This window comes from Dasypus novemcinctus, chromosome 6, assembly GCF_030445035.2.
Source record: "Dasypus novemcinctus isolate mDasNov1 chromosome 6, mDasNov1.1.hap2, whole genome shotgun sequence".
Classification (NCBI taxonomy): domain Eukaryota; kingdom Metazoa; phylum Chordata; class Mammalia; order Cingulata; family Dasypodidae; genus Dasypus; species Dasypus novemcinctus.
In genome coordinates this window covers 84,259,694-84,279,895 of record NC_080678.1, presented here as the reverse complement: position 1 = coordinate 84,279,895, position 20,202 = coordinate 84,259,694, and the positions used below count along the sequence as shown (strand labels likewise).

Sequence of the window (20,202 nt, the reverse complement as noted above, 5' to 3'; positions counted from 1 at the left end):
CCACTTCTGGCCCTGATGGAGGCCAGCCCTGGGCTCCCGGGCCTCGGCCCAGACCCCCGCCGCCTCCGCCGCCTCCTGGAGGGCCACGGAGTGCGCAGCGCAGGCCCGGCCGGGGTCAAGTTTCTCTGCAGCTCGCTGTGGCCCCTCTCACTGACCCCGAGCAGGCCGCCCCCACGCCGCGCCCGGGACGCCCCCCGCGGGGCTGTCTGGCCAGCGCTGGTGCCAAACCGGCGCGTTGAAGCCGCCACCCCGCGGGACGCGTGCAGGGCAGAGCCGCTGACCCCCGGCTCTTCGGACCTGGACTCCTTTTTAATGTACCCTTTGTAGCTCTCTGGGTGCCGGGCCCATTCTTCACCTGGATTTTCGCATTTAATCCCCACAGAACCCGATGAGGTCGGGACTATCAACCCCATTTTACAGATGAGGAGCGCGGTGCCTCCCCCGTTCTGTGGGTCGGGAAGCCTCCTGGACCCAGCGACCTAGACATCAGGAGCCTGGAGTGACAACCCAGACGGTACAATTGAGGCAGGACCTCCTCTCCACCCAGGGCGCAGTTGCGCGCGCGGCCACCAGGTGGCGCCCGGCTCGCCCCGGCAGGGCCTGCAGGGAGGCGGCGCGGCCGCGCGATGGCGCCCGAGGCCGCGGCTCGGCGGGCAGGGCCGGGCAGGGCGGCGCGCCGCCCGCGGCGGGTCCCAGTCCAGGCCCGGGGGCCCCGGCGCACGTGACCGGCCGCCGCCGTCTCCTGCCCGCGCCATGACCCAGCCCGCGCCCCGGCTCTCCGCGCCCGTCGCGCTGGCCCTGGGCTCGGCCGCGCTGGGCGCCGCCTTCGCCACCGGCCTCCTCCTGGGTGAGCAGGGCCCGGCCTGCGCTCCCTCGGCAGGGCCCCCCCCGGGCGGGACGGCAGCGCGCGGCGGGCGGGCGCGGGGCCCCGAGCGCGCGGATCCGCGAGGCTGGCGGCGGGCGAGGTGAGGCCCCGGCGCGCCGGAGCCCGGGGCGCTGACCCCCGCACGGCTGCCCGTGGCCCCCGCAGGGAGACGGTGGCCCCCGTGGCGGTCCCGGCCCGAGAGGCGCCTGCTGCCGCCCGAGGACAGCCCGCTGTGGCAGTACCTGCTGAGCCGCTCCATGCGCGAGCACCCGGCGCTGCGGAGCCTGCGGCTGGTCAGCGGGGCCGGGGCGGGTCCACGTGGCTGCTGACCTTGGGCTGGGCGGGGCCGCTCCCGGGCTTCCCGGCCGCGCTCCCCCACGCGCCGCCGGGGGTGGGGTCGGGACCCGGGCGGCCGGGCTGGTGCGACCCCTTCCCCCCCACAGCTGACCCTGGAGCAGCCGCAGGGGGACTCCATGATGACCTGTGAGCAGGCCCAGCTGCTGGCCAACCTGGCGCGGCTGATCAAGGCCAAGAAGGCGCTGGACCTGGGTAGGGGCGCGCGGCCGGGGTCGCTGGGGGCCGAGGCCACCCGGCCGCCCCCCGCCCGGGGCTGAGCCTGTGCGCGTGCCCGTCCCCAGGCACCTTCACGGGCTACTCGGCCCTGGCCCTGGCCCTGGCGCTGCCCGCGGCCGGGCGCGTGGTGACCTGCGAGGTGGACGCGGGGCCCCCGGAGCTGGGGCGGCCCCTGTGGAGGCAGGTGAGTGTCCCACGCACCCGAGGTCCCTCAGGCCCCCGAGCCCCGCCAGCCCCGGCTCCGGCCCTGACTCCCCTCCTCGCGCAGGCCGAGGAGGAGCAGAAGATAGAGCTTCGCTTGAAGCCCGCCCTGGAGACCCTGGGTGAGCACCGGGAAGGGACGGGCCTTGCGCCCGCTTCCCGAGTAGGGACAGTGAGGCGCGCGCCAGCGCCGGGTGTGCGGGGCGGGCTTGGGGCGGTGAGGCTCCCGGCGGCCACGTGCGGGGTGGCGGCGCGGAGTCCCCGTGGGGCCGGCCCCAGCCGCGAGCGACGGGTCACAGCGCCGGGGCCGGCCGGGCGGGGGCTTCTGCCGCCGGGGCCTGCAGACTGAGCCGGGTCTGTCCCTTGCCCCTGGGAAGACGAGCTCCTGGCTGCGGGCGAGGCCGGCACCTTCGACATGGCCGTGGTGGACGCGGACAAGGAGAACTGCGCCGCCTACTACGAGCGGTGCCTGCAGCTGCTGCGACCTGGAGGGGTCCTCGCCGTCCCCAGCGTAAGGGCAGGAGACGGGCCCCCGCGGGCCTGGGCGCCCCTCTTTTCCCTGGGCTCCTCCCTGTGCCCCAAAGGCCCGCCGGGCACTTTCCCGCAGACGCGGCGGGTTTCTGGTCCCCAGTCCCTCCTGCGCCTCCTGCGCCTCCTGCGCGGGGCCTCCCGCGGCCCCGCCTTCCTCAGCCCGCTTGGCCCCGCCCCGGTGCCACGCCCTCGCGATGCCACGCCCCTCCGCTTGGCCCCGCCCCCGATGCCACGCCCTCGCGATGCCACGCCCCTCCGCAGGTCCTGTGGCGCGGAGAGGTGTTGCGACCTCAGAAGGGGGACACGGCGGCCCAGTGCGTGCGACACCTGAACGAGCGCATCCTGCGGGACGCCAGGGTCCATATCAGCCTCCTGCCCCTCGGCGACGGCCTCACCTTGGCCTTCAAGATCTAGGGCTGGCTCCTACCGAGTGACTTAAGGGAGGGGACCTGGGGACCTCAGCCACCGGCCCTGAGTTTTAAACCCAATAAAGTGGGGCGTGGGGAGCTAGACCTGAGGCGTTGTACGTGGTGCTGAAGTGGAGGAGGGAGGTAAAGCTCAGCACAGGCAGCTTCCTCAGCAAAAGGAGACTGGGTGACAGATGTCCATCCCCACACACACAGCCCCCATCTCCGGGCACCACTGAGGGCCTCTGGCACCGGGTGCGCGGTCCCAGCGGGGGCACCTCAGCCGCCTGGAGGCAGGACATCCAAGTTTTAATTGGCCCGGCCACATCCAGTGCTGGCGAAGCCCCGTTCCTCAGGTTTGCCTCCACTCCGCAGGGCCGGGCTTCAGAGCAGAGCCCTCGGGTAAAGCTCCTGTTCAGGGCAGCTGAGACTGGTGGGAAGACCAGATCTGACGACAGGGAAGAGGGGACTGGGGTTGTCATGGGTGTGTTTATAGGTTGCACCAGTTCTGCTGGCTTCTTGCCCACGTTATCATAGAACTGTCAGCTCTTTAGCTTCACCTCTTCAGTGGAGGCCTGCTCAGTGGACATCACCTCTGAGAACCTGGCCATTTGACCTAAACCTCAGGACCTCAAGATTGACTTGAGTATTTATCTGCCTGAAGTTTATCTCCTACACCCAAAGTCCTGGACGAGAGTGAGAGCCCAGGTGAGATCACTGGCCAGGGAAGTGTGGCACAGACAGGCCTTTAGGCAGCAGGCCATCAGAATGGCAGTGCTGAACAAGTTTCCCAGAGGACCGAGAACTTCAGGCTTTCCAGCACCATCACCCACAAAGGGAAGCAGAATGAGAACCAGGCTTTATCTTCTGGTCCGGTGCGTTACTTCTCTCCTTTAAATTGCTAGTCCCACAGCATGATCTACATCACAGGTCGACTAAGCGTTCTTTCCAATTAATGCTGCCTACGGCAGAAATGGCATCAGCCTAGAATATAAGGTTTTGCCACCTCATGGTCAGGCCTGAGTGGGGCAAGTACACCTGGCTGCCACTGGAAGCCGCAGAATGAGCCCACAGCTCCTGAGATCCACCTTGAGGTACGGCTAATCCTCAGGGCCCTGGCTATAAACCCACCCTTTTCTCCCCCACTCATGCAAGCTTATTAGGATGCATGTGGGTAAACATGATCTAATTTGCCATACCTAAGTCCTGACAAACTGTTAACTTACTTGCACCACACCTCACAGCAGATGGCCACAGCACAGCCCAGAATACTGGACCAGGTGAACTCTAGCCCCTTTCAGGTATAAGCCAGAGGTCTGGCCACCCCATTAGCTAAGGAACAGCAGGCCATCATGCATCTGCAGCCTGGAAGCAGGTCTCTCCCTCCCTGGCACCAACAGCAGTTTATGAGCACTGTCTGCTGGTCAACTTCACACTCCAACTATGTGCCCCTTACACCTAGCTTGCACAGACACCTGACCTTTTCCTTCATTTTTCTTCCTGTCAGTCCTGACTCAAACAAGTTGGCTCAAATTCCAAACTTCTGCCACTAAGTCATTGGAGCGCTTTCAGAGAATCCACCTTCTGATTCAGTCTACTCCAGCCAGTCCCTGACACCACAAGGTATTCAAGCCCCCAGTCAACCTGTGTGGAATTGATGTGGGCTCTCATCTCCTCCCAAGATCAGATTCTTCTTGACCTGGAAATTTTCACCACGTATCATTTCTTAGGTGATGAGTCCCAAAGTTTACTGTACTTTGTTCTCTCAAACTTCAAGCTGTACTTCAAGTTTCCTATTAAGGATTTGTTGAACATCTCTCTTCTCTAACCTTTGATCATAGTCTCTAAAGTAACTCCTTCCTACTTTTTGAACCATGATCACCTATTGATTGCTATCCTTTATGCCCAAGTCTTCACTCCTCTGCAGCCAAAGGCCAATGGCCAGATAGCCTGAAGGGGTGACCTCTGCTCTCATGCTTATGCCCAAGCTTTTCCATCCAGTATCTTCCTGGAAGGTAGTAATGACCTCTCACTGATGCCCATATACTCCCTCCTCTGGTTCCCGACACTGTGTATACCCTATTACATTTCCCTACACCTAGTTCCATCCTAGCAAACTAGGGCCTAGTGTATGTTCCCACTCAGCAGCAGCAAAGGCTCACAGCAGTGGGTGTATGTATATAATCTGGTAGATGTATGTATACAATCTTTCAGCACCATTCCTTCCGTTTCCTTTGTGATTTTCTCTCCAAGCCTTCCTGGGGTTAATGCTGATACAGTGTAACTGTACAAACTTACAAACTGAAAAATATACAGGCAAATATCCTATTTTATTGTAGTCTAAAAAAGTTCATGGAATTACTCTAGGGACACAGGGCACTTTATGGCATGTAGTAAAGAGCAAAATGCTCACCAAAAAATATATAGTAATAGCTAAATACCAGGAAGATTTGACCCTAGCTGGAAAGTTTTTAACTCTGCAAATACTTAAGAGTCATAATTATGTATACTTGTTTTATTCATAATTTGTAACGTACTGAGATACCAAAGTATTTCTAATGATGATTTTAACAAAAAAATTTTAACCTCATCTTAAAACATCCACTGATCCATCTCATTCAATGGCAGTATATCAAATGTTAAAAGGAACATAAAAACAAACATGCACACAATTGCACAGTTTTCATAAAGGTCTATTTCATTATTGGTGGGTAGCGCATTTTAACAGTTAAATACATTTAAATAATGTATAAGTGACTGCACGACTGCAGCGTTGGTAACTAGATAACCAATTCAACTAGAAACCAGCTAACAAATAACTGTCTAAATATTTAAAATACAGCTCTTGTTTAGATCATCCTTTGTTTTGATCACCTTCTTGGGGGGGGGAAAAGCCTGCTGGTCACAATGGAAATATATTAAGGCCAAATCTTCTGATATCCACTCCCAGAGGTTTCTTCAGCTGGATTAAGCCTCCAACTCCAGGGCAAGCCCAAGTTTGTGGCCACCAGCATTAATGCTCTTCCCATCTACCAGAGCAGACAGCGTAAGCTTCACACCTGTAAGCACAGACAGACAACCATGATACACCCAAAACACCTCATAAGAACCTGCTGTCTTCTCCAATAAGTATCCCAGAACCTTCTCACTTTTCCTCAGCCTCCCAAATGACCTACTAGTACAGCCACCAGGGGGCACCTGTGTGTGAGACAGAACTCCAAATGCCAGAGAAATCCAGTCTGTTGGAAAGGAACCAAGTAACGGAGCATAAGAACGTCAATAAATAAGTTCAAAGTGCTCTAGAAAATACAATAATGTTCAATATATTATCTGAATTAAGAGACTAAAGAGATATGATTAAAAGCTATGTGTGAATCTTGACTAAATCCTAGACAAGGAAAACGACAATAGAGATTTCAGAGGACAACTGGAAATGTGGAAACAGACTACATATTAGGTATTAACACTGACTTTCTTTGGCTGTGACAATGGTATTGTGGTTATGTAGAAATATGTCTTTCTCAGGAAATGCAGATTAGGGCTGATGTATTGACATCAGTAAAACACACTGAAATGATAAAAGGGTAGGTGAAAAAAGGTGTGTGTATAGGCACAGAGAGAAAACAAGTATAGTAAAACGTTAGGAAGTCTTAATGTGGGGGGTTAAATATGCGTTGTACTATTCTCTCAACTTTTCTTTGGATTTCAAAATAGTCAAAATTAAAAACTGGAGGAAAAATTCCTATTTGGAGGGTGGGGAAGGGTTCTAAGTGCTTTTCAACCTTGCAGTTCAAATGGTATTTTAAGAACCAACAACACTGGCATCACCTAGGACCTAGTAAGAAATACAGAAACTCCCATCCCAGACTTACTGGATCAGAATCTACATTTTAATAAGATTCCCCAGTTGATTCATGTGTACACTGAAGGTTAAGAAGCAATGCTCTAAGAATGGTTTGTAAGCGCACAACTTCCATAATAAACAAAAATTTTGGGGGGTTTAAAAAAAAAAACAGAAAAATAGTGTGATAGTATGAGGCTTGTACATACTCCAGAAAAGATCATGTCCTTATGCTAATCCATTCCTGTGGGCATGAACCTATTCTAGGTGGGAACCTTTTAAATTATTTCCATTAAGGGTCTCTGATTTTATTACTTCGGTGAGGTGACCCACAGTGGGTTTTAGTCCCCTTATTAGAGTCCTTTATAATGGATAGACAAAACAGAGATAAGGCCACAGGAGCTCAGAGAGGAACCCAGGGAAGCTGGCAAAGTCAAAGGCCAGAAGATGAAAGTACTGGAGTCTGAGAAGAAGACAGTGACTGGCAGACTGTGACAGAAGAGTCCAAGATGGCCCATAGCCAGTCTCTGGGGAGACTACATCACCTGAGGATGCACTGGGCTGGATACTACTCTCAGCCCTGGGACTGTAAGCTTGCAGTAAGCCAATTTAAACCCCCCACTGTAAAAGCCAACCTATTTCTGGTATATTGCCTTGGCAGCCTTTAGCAAACTAAAGCAGAATAAAAGACTATAGAGACAGAACAACCAAAAGCAATGAGTAAAGACAACCGAAGAACATCCTTATTTTGAGGATATGCATGCAGAAGCACTTAAGAGCAAGTGTCATGATAGCTCCAAGTTGCTTCTGAACAAGACAGGACAAGAAGGGATGGGAAAGAAAAGGGAAAAGAAAAAAAGAAAGGAAAAAAGGGGGAAGAATATGGCAAAAAGTCAAGAAAAGGCAGAAGGGTGTTCACTGTACTCTTCTTTCCAACCTTTTGTATGCCTGAAAAGTTTACAAAGTTAGCTGTGAAAAGAAAAATAATTTTCAAAATCCTATTGAAACTTATTAAGGGATACTTACCAGGCCTCAGAGTCTGAGTGTAGCCCACTCCAATTAAACTAGAGTTGTTGACTTTTGCCTAAAATAAAACACAAAAACAAATGTAAGAAAAATTTCTGAATGGAGAAACAAACCCCCTCCCTCCCATGTTTTCCCTACCATGCAATTATAGTTATTCACATGAGATAATAAAATTTAATACTGTGTACCAAAACTCAAAATTAGGTGCCAGGAAGCGAATGTGGCTCAACAGATAGAGCATCCGCCTACCATACAGGAGGTCCAGGGTTCAAACCCAAGCCTCCTGGCCCTTGTGGTGAGCTGGCCCACGCGCAGTGCTGCTGTGCGCAAGTGTCATGCCACACAGGGGTGTCACCCATGTAGGGAAGCCCCACACGCAAGGAGTGCTCCCCACAAGGAGAGCCACCCCGCGCGAAAAGCGCAGCCCGCCCAGGAATGGCACCGCACACGCGGACAGCTGACACAGCAAGATGATGCAACAAAAAGAAACATAGATTCCCAGTGCCGCTGATAAGGATAGAAGCAGTCACAGAAGAACACAGCGAATGGACAGAGAGAGCAGACAACTGGGGGGCGGGGAGGGAGAGAAATAAATTTTAAAAATAAATCTTTAAAGAAAAGAAAAAAAAAAGACACAGATTCCCAGAGCCGCCAAGAATGCAAGCGGACAGAGAAGAACACATAGCAAATGGACACAAGAGCAGACAATGGTGGGATGGGGGTAGGGAGAAATAAATCTTTAAAAAAAAAAAAAAAAAACAGATCCTTTAAAAAAAATCAGGTGCCACTAATTCTTTTATCCATTCAAAATCAATGCAAAATCAACTGTCACTAGTACACAACAATATACTTGACATCCATTGTTACCACTGTTTGTCCACAGATCCTAAATTGTCCATGTAGCACAAGAGTCTAAGAACTCTAATAAAAGCTGTCCTTTTTGAGCCTAGTCTTGCAAAACAAAACCACGCTGAATGTGGCCAGTGGATGCCCACCAGGCTCACTCACTGTTTGGCACACACCAGCCTCAAAGTGTGAGGTGTAAAGTTTAAATCTGTGACTTGAACACACACATATTACTACTTTGGGGTTCCTTCTAAAGAATCAAAGTCATAAGTGTTAAAAATCCCTCAATGGTAAGGACTTCCTCTGAAAAATCACATCAACTAAAAATCCTTTCCCTCACATTCTCACACCCCTGTAATGCCGCTGAGTCTTGGCTATATATAAACAGACTGCCCCTGAAAGGAGGCTCAATGGGGCATCATTTACCAATCAAAGCCCCTATCCCCCTTGCACAATCCTAATATTTTAAGATTTAACCACAGACTTCAGGGGCTGGAAGGAACAGTGGAGAGCAAGACATGGTAAGGAGAAACTCTATTCTCTACAACCACAAACATCACTAAGCTACACCAGGAGCCTATGATTGTAAAGGGGGGTACTTCTCCCCCATCTCCCTCTACTAAGAGGCCTAAGTTGCCTGGTCAGGCAACATTACTCGATCATCTCTAAATGCCGCTGCTCCTTAGCACTTTGTGATGGTAAAAGAGATCAACAGCCTCTTGGAAACAAAACAGATTTGGAAATGATTCAATTTCTACACTCTTTCATAATAAGTAACATCTAAACAGCCCAAAGAAATGATGTAACTTTACAGGCCAAAATCACACAAACAGCACTGTATTCACCTGACACTAAAGCCAAGTCTTCGTGAGCCACCAATGACCAAAGGAAAAAATGCCCAAGAAATTAAGAGCCTTAGACACTTGAATACGAATTCAGAATATGTTAGAGTAGGAGTCAATCATAAAATCGTGAACAGAAGGCTTTTAGGGGCATGAAGCAGTATGTCCAGGGGCTGCTGGACTGGGGCCACGGCAGCATTAGGTGGGAAGTGCTGGATACATTTCCAAACCCAAGGAGTCACTCAATGACACAGAGGTCTGAAGCTTTCTTTCCAATTTAGACAATAAATTGCTAGGAGCCAAAGGCCACATATTATGCCAGACATAGTTTCGCAGAGAATAACAATTTAACTATCCAAGGAAAGTATGCTGGGCGAATCCTGACGTTTTTATGGCTACAGTGCAGTTAGAAACAGAAACAGAGAAGGGAAAAATAAATGAATCACTGCCTTGCCAAAGGGAAGAGCATGCCGGAGGCTTCTCATTCTGATTACAATTGCACTGAGATATACCAAGAATGTGGCTAAAACCTATTTAATTAAATTATCAAAGTATACTGTCCTTTAGTCTTAAGAATGAAGACAACTTTATAACAAAATTAACTCTCATGGAAGGTTTAATTTGCTTTCATTCCCAGTACATTCAGTGCAGGTAGTCCCTGATCTGTAAAGCAATGACACACAGGACCTGCTGATCTGCCTGAAATTATAGCCAGCCCCTCCCTACACTCCCATACACTGAACCCCTCTACTCCAAACCAATATAATTGGAGGAAGAAATAGCAGAATTAGTGTAAGAATTGGCTAGAGTGGTCAACCATCCTGGTCTGCCCAAGACTGGAGGCATTACTGGGCAAAGTGGGATGGTCATCCTACACAGGACTGACATCAAAACACATGGAGTCTAGCCCTGGCTCTACCCCTCCCTCCCTGGCAGGGGTCCAAGTTCTTTTCATCTATCAGCTTCAGTTTCTTCATCTGCAAAATGACATGTGTCCCACTGACCTCTCAGACCAAATCTAAAGATACTATGTAAACTAAAAAGAGACAAAGTCAAAGTAGGAAAGTACTGGTATTCCCCAATACACAAAAGAACTGCCCCTGAGGCTTAGACAGGCTTGGGGCTAAGAGTAATTCAAGCAGCTCTTAAGGGTAAACAAGGTCCTGTGGCCTGACCTGAAAACCAAACCTCTAACACTATTCTCCATTTTTTAGAAAAGCAGTATTTCAAATTCTAATCCCAATTTGTCTATAAACTGGAGATTGTGTGAATGGCAGGTAAAATTTAACACAATTCAATATACCAAAGATCAATTCAACAACCAAAACACCATTCTAAACCCAAAACAGTACTCACAGAAATGGAAGCAGTCGGATCCAACTGATATTTAGCTGCAATGCCAAAACGAGTGCAGTTGGTACCTGATGTCCAAGCAAGGTTTACTGAGGTGTCAAGATCTTCACATACTTTCTGATAAATTGATCCTCCAAATTCTGTCCCATCATTGCTATAAGATATTTTAAATTTGTAAATCTAGGATAAGCAATGTAATCATATCTAAGGCATTAAACTGATATAGTAGTATTTTTATTTAAATAAGTCATTGCTCACGTGGGTCTTTAGTATTCCACAGAAAACTTTCAAGCAGGGGAAAAGGGTTATAAAAAAAGGGTATTTCTCGTATGTATTTAGCAATACCTCAGCTTCTTCTAAAAAGTGAACTCTTGTGAAATGAAGATTTACTTTCAGCACAAAAGTCAGACTAGCATTTTTTACTATACAATTCGGAGGGGTACTCTAAACAGTGAAGACAATGTTTTTTTATGTTAAATCACTCAGGCCATGCCCAGATTATTAAGAGATGAGAAGAGACATCAAATACCATCCTCTGAGGTCCTACATCATAATATCCTACAAAATAAGTACTTACACATTAGTGTGTAGCTGAAAGTCTCCAGTCCTGTAGCCCACTGCAAAGTTATTCCTTGTCAGCTTTGATTTGGCACTGTCAAAGGTCATCTGGTAACCAGCAAGCCAGCCCTCATAACCAAAGACGGCTGAACCATGGATTGCAGGTCCAGCAAAATCAAAGTCAACATCACAACCGAGGTTTATACACTCCCTCTTGTAAGAAGACTTGATTTTACCACTTTTCTTTCTGGAGAAAGAACAAACTAACGTAAAACTGATGCCAGTGGAAAAGATTATTTACATGCATAATTTCTGAATCAAGGGCACAAAACAGATTTAAATGAACTACAGTGTAACTGGGGAGTAAAAGAAGCAGTAGCACATTCAAAGGAGGAAAAACAGCACAATGAACAAAAGACAAGGGCACATGGGGTAGCTGGACTGCCAACATCATAGGAAGACTGCTTTGCAGAGTAGGTGATAAATCACAAAAGCCTCTTAGAAACATGTTTATTACCCAACTTAATGCCACAATGAAAAGATGCAAATATCTGAAGGTAAACTAAAAATGGCCACCATAGTGTTCCAAAAACAGATTTGCCCTCACAAGGCAGCTGAGTAAACTGTCAATAGTAAATGTGCATCTTTCCTAAATATATACAAGAGGAATGCTTTTAAATTTAAAGCAGATAAAAATGCACATGCTTACCCCGTGTTTGGTGAGAAGGTGGTATCAAATGTCAGTTTCAAACCTTGACAAATCTATTTTCAAAGAAAAATCTTTTCAGTTATTCCCTTTGTAAAATACAAAAATAATTTAAATACTAAAGCACATTTTCAGAAAGTTACCTGGTCTTCAATTGCAATTTCTGTTCCCAGAGTGTTATCAGTGTTCCATTTTTCTGTGAAAGTGAGACCATACTCACACCATTTGTATTTGGTCTCCAAGGTCCCAGTAACTTTACCAGTGTCTGTATTAGATGAACCAGATGTTGAGAATTCCTAATAAGACAATAAATAACTCATGAATTTTCTCCTAAACCTAGAAGAATGTATTGCCTAACTTCACAAACCACAACACCCACTGAAATATTCAGTAACTTCGCTAATCCCCTTTCCCTGTTTAGCTTCCTGAACTTTTACCCTATACACTGTGCTACTCTTATATACAAATGAATGACCAAAATAGCCTTCAAATAACTGCTGTCACCTACTAACAGCTGGCATTTCCAACCAATCACAAGTTAACCTGTAGCTAACTCCCAAATGATAAACTGAATACCTTCTCTAATACCTAACAATATCAACTGCTACTTCCTTTCAAGGAAAGCTCTGTTCAAGAAATTTTATTTTGCATTCAAGTCAGCGGGGGGGGGGGGGGGGGGGGGGGTGGTAAATGAATGTTTTATCTAATCTATCTGATAGTGAATAAAACACTAATTGGTCAGTATCAGTAATCATGGTTTCCATCACTAAAATTAGAACTTATAACAGATATTCTACTTATTTTGTAACACTTCCTGAAAATTCTTAAAGAGAAAGCACCCACAGTAGCAATCCATGCCACAAACAAAAATAAGAGTTTTTGAAAAATTCTTTTAAATGCCAATACTCTGTTTTTCAGAGATTAAGAGTCTCCACCACCTCCCTCTCAATTTGAAGCAGGGTGGGCATCACCATCCCAAAATCCTCAAGATCGAGGTATAAACAAACGTAAGGGGGGGAATGCAATCATGAACCAAAACAGACTTATTATCATATTAACAAAAATCTTATAACATTGAGAAAAAAATAAATAGTGACTACCACAGCTTCTGAGGGGAGAGGGAGGGAAAATAGGTAGAACAGTGGACATTTTTTAGGGCACTGGAATTGTTCTGCATGATTTTACAATGATGAATACAGGCCATTATACATTTTGTCAAGACCTATAAAATTGTACAGTACAAAGTGTAAACCATAGGGAAGCAGATGTGGCTCAAGTGACAGAGCTTCCACCTAACATATGGGAGGACCTGGGTTTGATCCCTGGGGCCTCCTGGTGAAAAAGAAGAGAGAGCGTGCCTGCACAGCAAGCCAGTGCCTATGCGAGTGCCCGCATGGTGAGCCAGTGCCCCGCGCAAGTGAGTCACGCAGCAAGATGATGACGCATCAAAAGAGAGACAAGAGGAGAGTCAAGGTGAGGCACAGCAGAAACCAGGAACTGAGGTGGCTCAACTGACAGGGAACCTCTCCCTATCAGAGGTCTCCAGGATCAGTGGTCCCCAGTGAATCCTAGAGGAGAGAAAATGAGAAGAGAAGACAACACAGACAGCAAAAATAGCAGGGCGGGAGGAGAGGAAGGGAGAAACACAAAAACAAATAAATCTTGGGGGGGGGCAATGTGTAAACCATAATGTAAACTATTGACCATAGTAGCAATGCTTCAATATTTGTTCATAAATTAGAAACTCATGTAAAATGTTACTAATGGGGGAAAATGTGAGAGGGAAGGGGTGGGGTATATGGAATCCTCTATATTTTCAGTATAACCTAAAACTTCTTTAAAAATGAAGTTGAAAAAAGAAAATGACGAAAAAAAGTCTTCACCAGGTTTCATGCCTTTCCAACTGGCTTTCACATTCTCAAAAAAAAAAAAAAAGGTAAGGTTAGAGACTCATAGATTTACTCTACACCTGGTTTATAACATGCATAATGTAAAATTACATTATGTATAATAGATTTTATCACTAGAATAATCTAATACAAGGATCAATTTGAAGTGCATTATATAATTTTGTTTACAGCAGATATAAATGATTTGCTGATCTCTAGTCACACACCAACTGAAAAGAGAGAGATAATATGGGGGAGGGCTTATCTGAAATCTAAAATTTGCTACTGATAATCCAAAATCTAATAATGTTACAGAGCTCAGTATAACAGGCAGGCAATTGAAATCTTCCAATGTAAAATATTAAATGCTCTCTGAGGAACAGTTCTGATTCACGATTTGTCTACTAGAATGACTATGCTCAAGACATGAAGCAAAGATCACCCAATGGGACCAGAATTGGGCCAGATAACACCAGGAGTAGAGTTTATACCCTTCACTCCATCACCAGACACACTGGATTCTAAAGGACATTCAGGGGTGGCCTGGACATCTCTGCAGTTGAGGTGAGAGAGGCAGGCATTATTTATTTGATGCCAGACACTATCATAGGATCAGCACCAAACTTATTGAATTAAATAGAAATGAAAACATACTATATCTAATTCAGCTCATTCATGATCTTAAATCTACTTAAAAATTTTTCCCTAACTATCCTTGCCTACAGCCTTTCTTTTCTAACAAAGATTTTTGGTTTATCAAGCCATTAATACTCAATATATTTCTTTCTGATTGTGTCCTAGTTTAAAGTTTGTCTTTCCAACTAGAAAGCTTTTTAAGCTCAAGGACTGAGGCTTATTTTTAAATATCTTGTGTTTAACAAATACACAGCAAGTGTTTATAAGGGGCCTCAATAGGTTAAGAGTAGGAACACATAAAACACCAAATCATTGCTCTGTAGCCTTTTTTGTTTTTTAATTTTTTGTCTTTTTTTAATGTTACATTCAAAAAATATGAGGTCCCCAAAATACCCCCGACCCCCCTTACCCCACTCCCCCCCCATAACAACAACCTCCTCCATCATCATGAGACATTCATTGCATTTATCTTGAACAAGTCACCAACCACAACTGGATACCCAGGCTTCCTTTCAGAATAAAGAAACCAAATGATAGTTCTGACCAATAAGTTTAGAAACGAACAAGTCTAGGCATTACATAACTACAACATGACTAATTTAATAAATACCAGTTACATACACTAAAGGAATTAACGACAAGAATTTGTTCAAGTAGCCAATATTATTCAACATGTATACACAATACCATCCACCCCCAAAGCAATCTCAGAACACAAATTTTTAGAGCAAGAAAAAAAAAATTTTAATGAAATTTTACTTCATCTCCTTTGTAGGAGTTAGTGAAGGATAAAGAAACTCAAATATCAAAATATCAACCTCTTTAAAAACATTCAAATAAAAGACTTCCTAAATTTACAAAATATATGTGGAAATCCTCCCCATAAATGACCACTAGAAGATGGTCATTATAGATGTATGACCAATACACTCAAATTATTAAGAAGTTACTGAGCATTTTAATGCCCAGAATTCTGACAGGCATTGAAAGGGTTACCAAAAATATACAAGGTTCCCTGCCTCAAGCTCACAATCTTACTGAGTAGAGGAGAGTCCCATATGACTGATTTCATTCCTGAGTTCTTTGTGCAGAGAAAGAAATATGCCAAAAGATAACATGAATATCAGAAATTATTGCAAAAGCCAAAATAAATTAGAGTACATTCAGCCCTGCTCAAACAAAATTAACTACTTCTGCCTCTTCTTCAACACAAAATACATACACATCTTTCAGTTATGACTATTTAACAGGTTGAAAAGTATATAAAGGCTCATCAGAACTTATTAGATATCTAACACTCACCACACCACTGCATGACTTTGTTTTCACATCCAGTTTCACCAACCCAAAACCTTCAACAAGTAGAGAGCAAAAAATAAAATGAGATGCAGTCCAATAGTTGGCTATACCTTAAAGAGAGATTTCATATATCCAGAGAATAAAAATGTATGCTGATACAATTTTAAAGGGGTATTCTGAAAATTAGTTCTATGTAAACTAACTTGTAAAGGACAACATCTCCATACAGCCTAGCCTAGTGTTTTGGTGTACAGGTGGCACCATAAAAAAAATTTTTTTTTAAGTTTTCAAATCATTTTTAAACCAAAATATCAGATCAGAATTCAACTTAATATAGCCATTAGGCTAGTATAACATAAACATTTAGAACATTTATCCCACCAAAGGGTAGTTCTAATTTTAATCTGAAGGAGTAAAATAAAATCTTCAGAAAAAATCCAAATTCACTTGAAAAAGCCCATACCCTTTGAAGGGTGTTAGAAAGAACTCCAGTCAATCAAGGCTGAAGCTATAATGGAAGGAAATAAAAGCACAAGCTGTTTTTTTCTTAAAGGTTAAAAGCCTTCAATTATAGTTTGAAAAAATTGTAGAAAATTGGGGTGGAGGGGTATGTGGACTGTTACAGAACTACTTTAACAGAAATTTAATCTAAGATGTATTTTAAAAAATGCAAAAAGATGTTCACAATTTGAAGAAACGATTGGGATTCCCCAAACACGTTCACTTTTGATTTTAAAAAACCAACAAACTTACCAAATCCTTTGTTGAAAATATCTCTGGCAGCTTTGCCAAGGTCAGCATATGATGGAGGAATACACATTGCTGGTAGGAAGAAAACACTTCACATTAATGTTTCTGATTGTTGGAAATTGTGATTTTTTATGCCACTGTGAGCTACAATAAAACTTTACTGTAATGATTCATTCTGGTATCATCAAAAAAGGTTATTCCTAAAACGGATAACCAAATTAAGTGGGCTATACAAACTCTATAAATTCCTTCCAAGATAGAAAAACACATTTTCTATTCCTAAATTTACACAGTGCCTACAATCTCACTTCCTTGGACCAGACAGGTATATAAGATCAAATACAGCTCTGCATCCAACAAAAATCACTGGGATGGGCAGATTTTAACAAATGATATAAGATGAAAACCTAAGACTAGGCCCTCTCCTTTGTTATACATCTTAGTATCCCCATTAAGGTCAAAACAAAAGTTCTGGAGTGGGAAAACCAGAGAGCTTAACGCCCTGGGAACTTAAATACTGAAATTTAGAGCAATCTGAGATCCTTACACCAGCTCATTCATTTCACAAAGCATGTCCACGCCCTCAGGAGCACATGTAATGAATGACCTTGCACACTCAAGAAGACTACTTCCTCTAAACGGTGAGCAATCCAATCCTTGAAAGGTGGAATCCCACAATTAATGACTCTCTGCTTTTTTTTGCTGGCCAAAGACACATCCAATAGCTGGAGGTGAATAGGACCAGAGACCAATTCCCGCGGCCTAGACCCTCCACTCGAGAATCCAGCAGTCCCTCCTCCGCAGAGCCCGGGTGATCACGCTGTAGAGTGGCTACCGGAAGGGACCGAATTTCCAAGTCTTTGGAGAGATGGGATGGGAGAAGCTGCGGTTTTCTGGTCTACAGATTCCATCTCGCCGGTCACCCAACCCCATTCAGCACAAATCCCTGCTCTACTTACGCCGCGCGCAGCTCTGCCCGTAGGTCGCCATAGCGAGGCCGTGGGAAGGGGTGATCTGCGGAAGGAACAAGAAGTGCGGTCAGCGAGGGTCGGAGGCAGGTGAAGGGGCCAGAAGGGGGTTTCAGAGAGAGAAGGGCTAGGGGCCGCAGGGCAGCGCGGCCATCTTAGGGAGCCAAGGCCGACCCCGAGTCTGACTCAGGCCTCCTGCTTAGCCACGGCGGCCTAAGCCCCCCGGCTCGGCCTGAGGCGGGGGCGGCGGTACCTGGTTGTCTCCTGAGGGGGGGCCGCCGCCGCCGCTCTGCTAGTAGCTGAAGCCGCTAGGCTACCTGAAGAAAAGGATACAGCTGCCGGGGCTGGAGGGCGAAGTGAAGGAGACACCGTTCCCCCCGCCGCAACCCCGTCCTCCCCTCGCCAGGACCCCGCCGCTGCCCCTGAGCTGCCCGCCGCGCCTGCCCCCGCAGTGCCTCCCGCCGCCCTCTCCCACTTGCTCCGAAGTAGCCACATGGACCGAGGGCATTCCTACCCCCAGGGTGAGCTGCTACTTTCTGTTGGTGGGGACCAGGAAAGCAGAAGCTGCTGGATCTCGGGTCAGGCAGTGACGAAGGCAGCCCCAAAGGCGAGGGGGCGGGGAACGGCGAAAGCAGCGCTACGGGGACCGCGCGGGCGGGGGATGGGGCGGAGGCCCGCGCGCTGGTCAGGGCGGGGCGGGGCGGCAGGCGCGTGTCCGCTCAGTTCTAGGCGCGGTCGGGTGCGGGCGTGCGCCCCGAAGGTCACGTAGTTCTCTCCAGCTTTCTCTTGGCAACTGCCCATACCCCATGGAAAGACTCCCACGTAGAGGGCGTCTGGAAGGAGTCAACTGAGTTTTAACCCCTCTACCGTGAGCAAGTGGGGCATGTGCTGCCCGCTCGGTTGGGACGGCACACACGCGCAGAACCGCGGCTCTCTCGGTGAGACCTCCTGCTCAGGGCCCATCCTCCTCTGAATGAGACAGGCCTGGGGAAACTTCAGGAGTAAATTCTCCGGGTGTCCGGGGACAGTGGGGGAACCAAGGGAACAAGAAAATTGAGCAATTTCAATCTAATGAGACCGACATGGGCTCTCCGGAATCAATAGCCCATCTCAGTAATTAGTCCCTCTATACCTCAGTTTCCTCATCTACAAAGTGACAAGTTTAAAAGAGATAAAGTATTTAATAGCCAGTCAGCCGTGACTATGAGCTAAGCCTCCCTTCCCCCTTCATTTCTTCTGGTTCTGAAAGCCACCTCTGTTCAAACGCTGCCAAGGTTCCGTTCCCCTAGATCAGGAAAATAATGCCTGGCTGGACTTCCACAATCAAACACCCAGATTAAGGGTGCAGCTTGGTGGATTTCCCTCTCCTGAGGAAGCCCAGCAATCAGTCTTGCTTGGTCGTAGCTAGGCTTATTCCTTTTGTAGAAGGGTAGAAGAAAGAAGTGCATTAGCTCCTAAGAGATCTGGCACCAGAAGCACTGATTCATTCCTTCCTTCAAGCGCAGGCAGGTTAGTCTGCAATGAGCCTGACTTGACTTGGAGCTGGTCAGCTCCTGCTATGTTTGATACTATTGTGAGGGAAAATGGCAGTTGCTCCCTACTGCACCCTGAAAAACCACTCACCAGAAAAACCAAGTCTCTGCTAAATTAGTGACCTCCATTAGCTGCAGTAGGGCTTATTCATGTTGTGAATTATCTGTGGCATTTAACCTCCAGAGAACTTTACTGAACACAGGTCTGAAGCTCAATCTTCTGCAAACCCAAAGAGTACACACAATAACCAGGAGAAGAGCTGTGGTTAAACAGGGAATCATGGCAATGTATTCCAAAGTCAGATTTGGTAAATGCAGCGAAAGTGTTTTCAATCCAAAGCCTGTAGAGCAAAGCAGCATTAGGCATTAGTAGCAGCCACCGCTTCCAGAGTAACTACTTGTGTCACCCACAGGGGAAACAAAGTCCAGTAAGACACAATGCCTGCTCTCAAGGCACAGTCAAGTGTGTGTAGGGGTCTCAAGAATTGTGACAGGTTCAAGATTTACCTTCTTACAAGCCAGCAAGTTCTCCTGCCATAGTTTCATGGTTGTTGGCAGAAGACATGAGACTCACAGTCAAAGACAAAGGACTTTATTATATGATAAGCTTAATGTTCACATCAGTTCCTGTAGTTCCCTTTGTCTCACAGTGTTAGCACAGAGTGGCCCAGGTAGATGGTGTGTACACCATGATTTTGCATCATAGCTGAGGAACCCTGGATTTAGGAAATGCCAACTGTTACTAGCAAACCTGCCCAACCTTTATTCTAGAGGGAGACATACAGCTGAGGAAACAGAATCTGTCCTCTGTTCCAGATGGCAACATAACCCCATTCTTCCAAGGCTGTTTGCTATGCAAATATCCTTAAAAAGGTAGTCTGGGACAAAAGCTGTCACAAGACATGTAGAAATGCCATGGAAAATTGTCACCCAGCAAAGGATGGGGAATGGGAAAGACAAGCTCAGGACTTGTAAGCACAATGATAAGCTGTAAGCACAGAGAACTGTGGACACGGTTACACTTGCACTAAACTTGGAAAGTAGGACTTAACAAAACAAGCTGAGAGGTAGGGAGATGGGAAAGCAAAATTCTAGAAAAAAGGATGTGCAAAGCCGGGGTGGGGAGGGGGAGTGAAGGGGCTTGAAATGGCAGGAATCACTTGGGAACCATAAATAAGTAAAGCTGGAACAACCTGTGGAAAAATTCGAGCAATCAGACCAAAGAAGTTGGCTGGAACTCAATTCTGAGGGTCCTGAGCTGGCAAATGAGAAGTCTAGAGTGGCTGGGAGCAACACCTCTGAATTGAGCAAGTTGGAAGACAAAACTCCATTCACTGTGATAAGGTCTGCAGGAAGAGGGCCAGGTTTGAGGGGAAACA

General features: G+C 46.9%; 2 protein-coding genes across 2 annotated transcripts; one reads left to right on the top strand and one right to left on the bottom strand.

Annotated features, from left to right (window-relative positions):
* The first annotated feature begins 678 nt into the window (after positions 1–678).
* On the top strand, positions 679–2,682 carry COMTD1 (catechol-O-methyltransferase domain containing 1). The gene is made up of 7 exons (XM_004477383.5): positions 679–847; positions 1,031–1,158; positions 1,309–1,414; positions 1,504–1,622; positions 1,707–1,761; positions 2,017–2,150; positions 2,432–2,682. Exons 1-7 carry the CDS (start codon positions 754–756, stop codon positions 2,582–2,584), a joined length of 789 nt encoding a protein of 262 aa, XP_004477440.2. The 5' UTR covers positions 679–753; the 3' UTR covers positions 2,585–2,682.
* A 2,206-nt stretch (positions 2,683–4,888) lies between these two features.
* VDAC2 (voltage dependent anion channel 2) lies at positions 4,889–17,703 on the bottom strand. The gene is made up of 10 exons (XM_058299103.2): positions 17,545–17,703; positions 17,283–17,337; positions 16,327–16,395; positions 15,577–15,626; positions 11,893–12,045; positions 11,753–11,805; positions 11,063–11,290; positions 10,489–10,639; positions 7,445–7,502; positions 4,889–5,636 (listed from the first exon to the last, which is right to left on the bottom strand). The coding sequence occupies exons 2-10, from the start codon at positions 17,311–17,313 to the stop codon at positions 5,545–5,547; spliced, it is 885 nt and encodes a 294-aa protein (XP_058155086.1). The 5' UTR covers positions 17,314–17,337; positions 17,545–17,703; the 3' UTR covers positions 4,889–5,544.
* Positions 17,704–20,202: the final 2,499 nt, after the last annotated feature.

Bases quoted from the DNA above. Each gene is read 5' to 3' on its own strand.
- COMTD1 (XM_004477383.5), top strand. From the start codon at position 754: ATGACCCAGCCCGCGCCCCGGCTCTCCGCGCCCGTCGCGCTGGCCCTG. The intron at 1,762-2,016 runs GTGAGCACCGGG...GCCCCTGGGAAG, and splicing joins GCCCGCCCTGGAGACCCTGG to ACGAGCTCCTGGCTGCGGGC. The intron at 2,151-2,431 runs GTAAGGGCAGGA...GCCCCTCCGCAG, and splicing joins GGGTCCTCGCCGTCCCCAGC to GTCCTGTGGCGCGGAGAGGT.
- VDAC2 (XM_058299103.2), bottom strand. From the start codon at position 17,313: ATGGCGACCTACGGGCAGAGCTGCGCGCGGC. The intron at 15,627-16,326 runs GTAAGTTTGTTG...TACTTGTTGAAG, and splicing joins TATTTTCAACAAAGGATTTG to GTTTTGGGTTGGTGAAACTG. The intron at 7,503-10,488 runs GTGAGTACTGTT...GTTTTATTTTAG, and splicing joins ATCCGACTGCTTCCATTTCT to GCAAAAGTCAACAACTCTAG.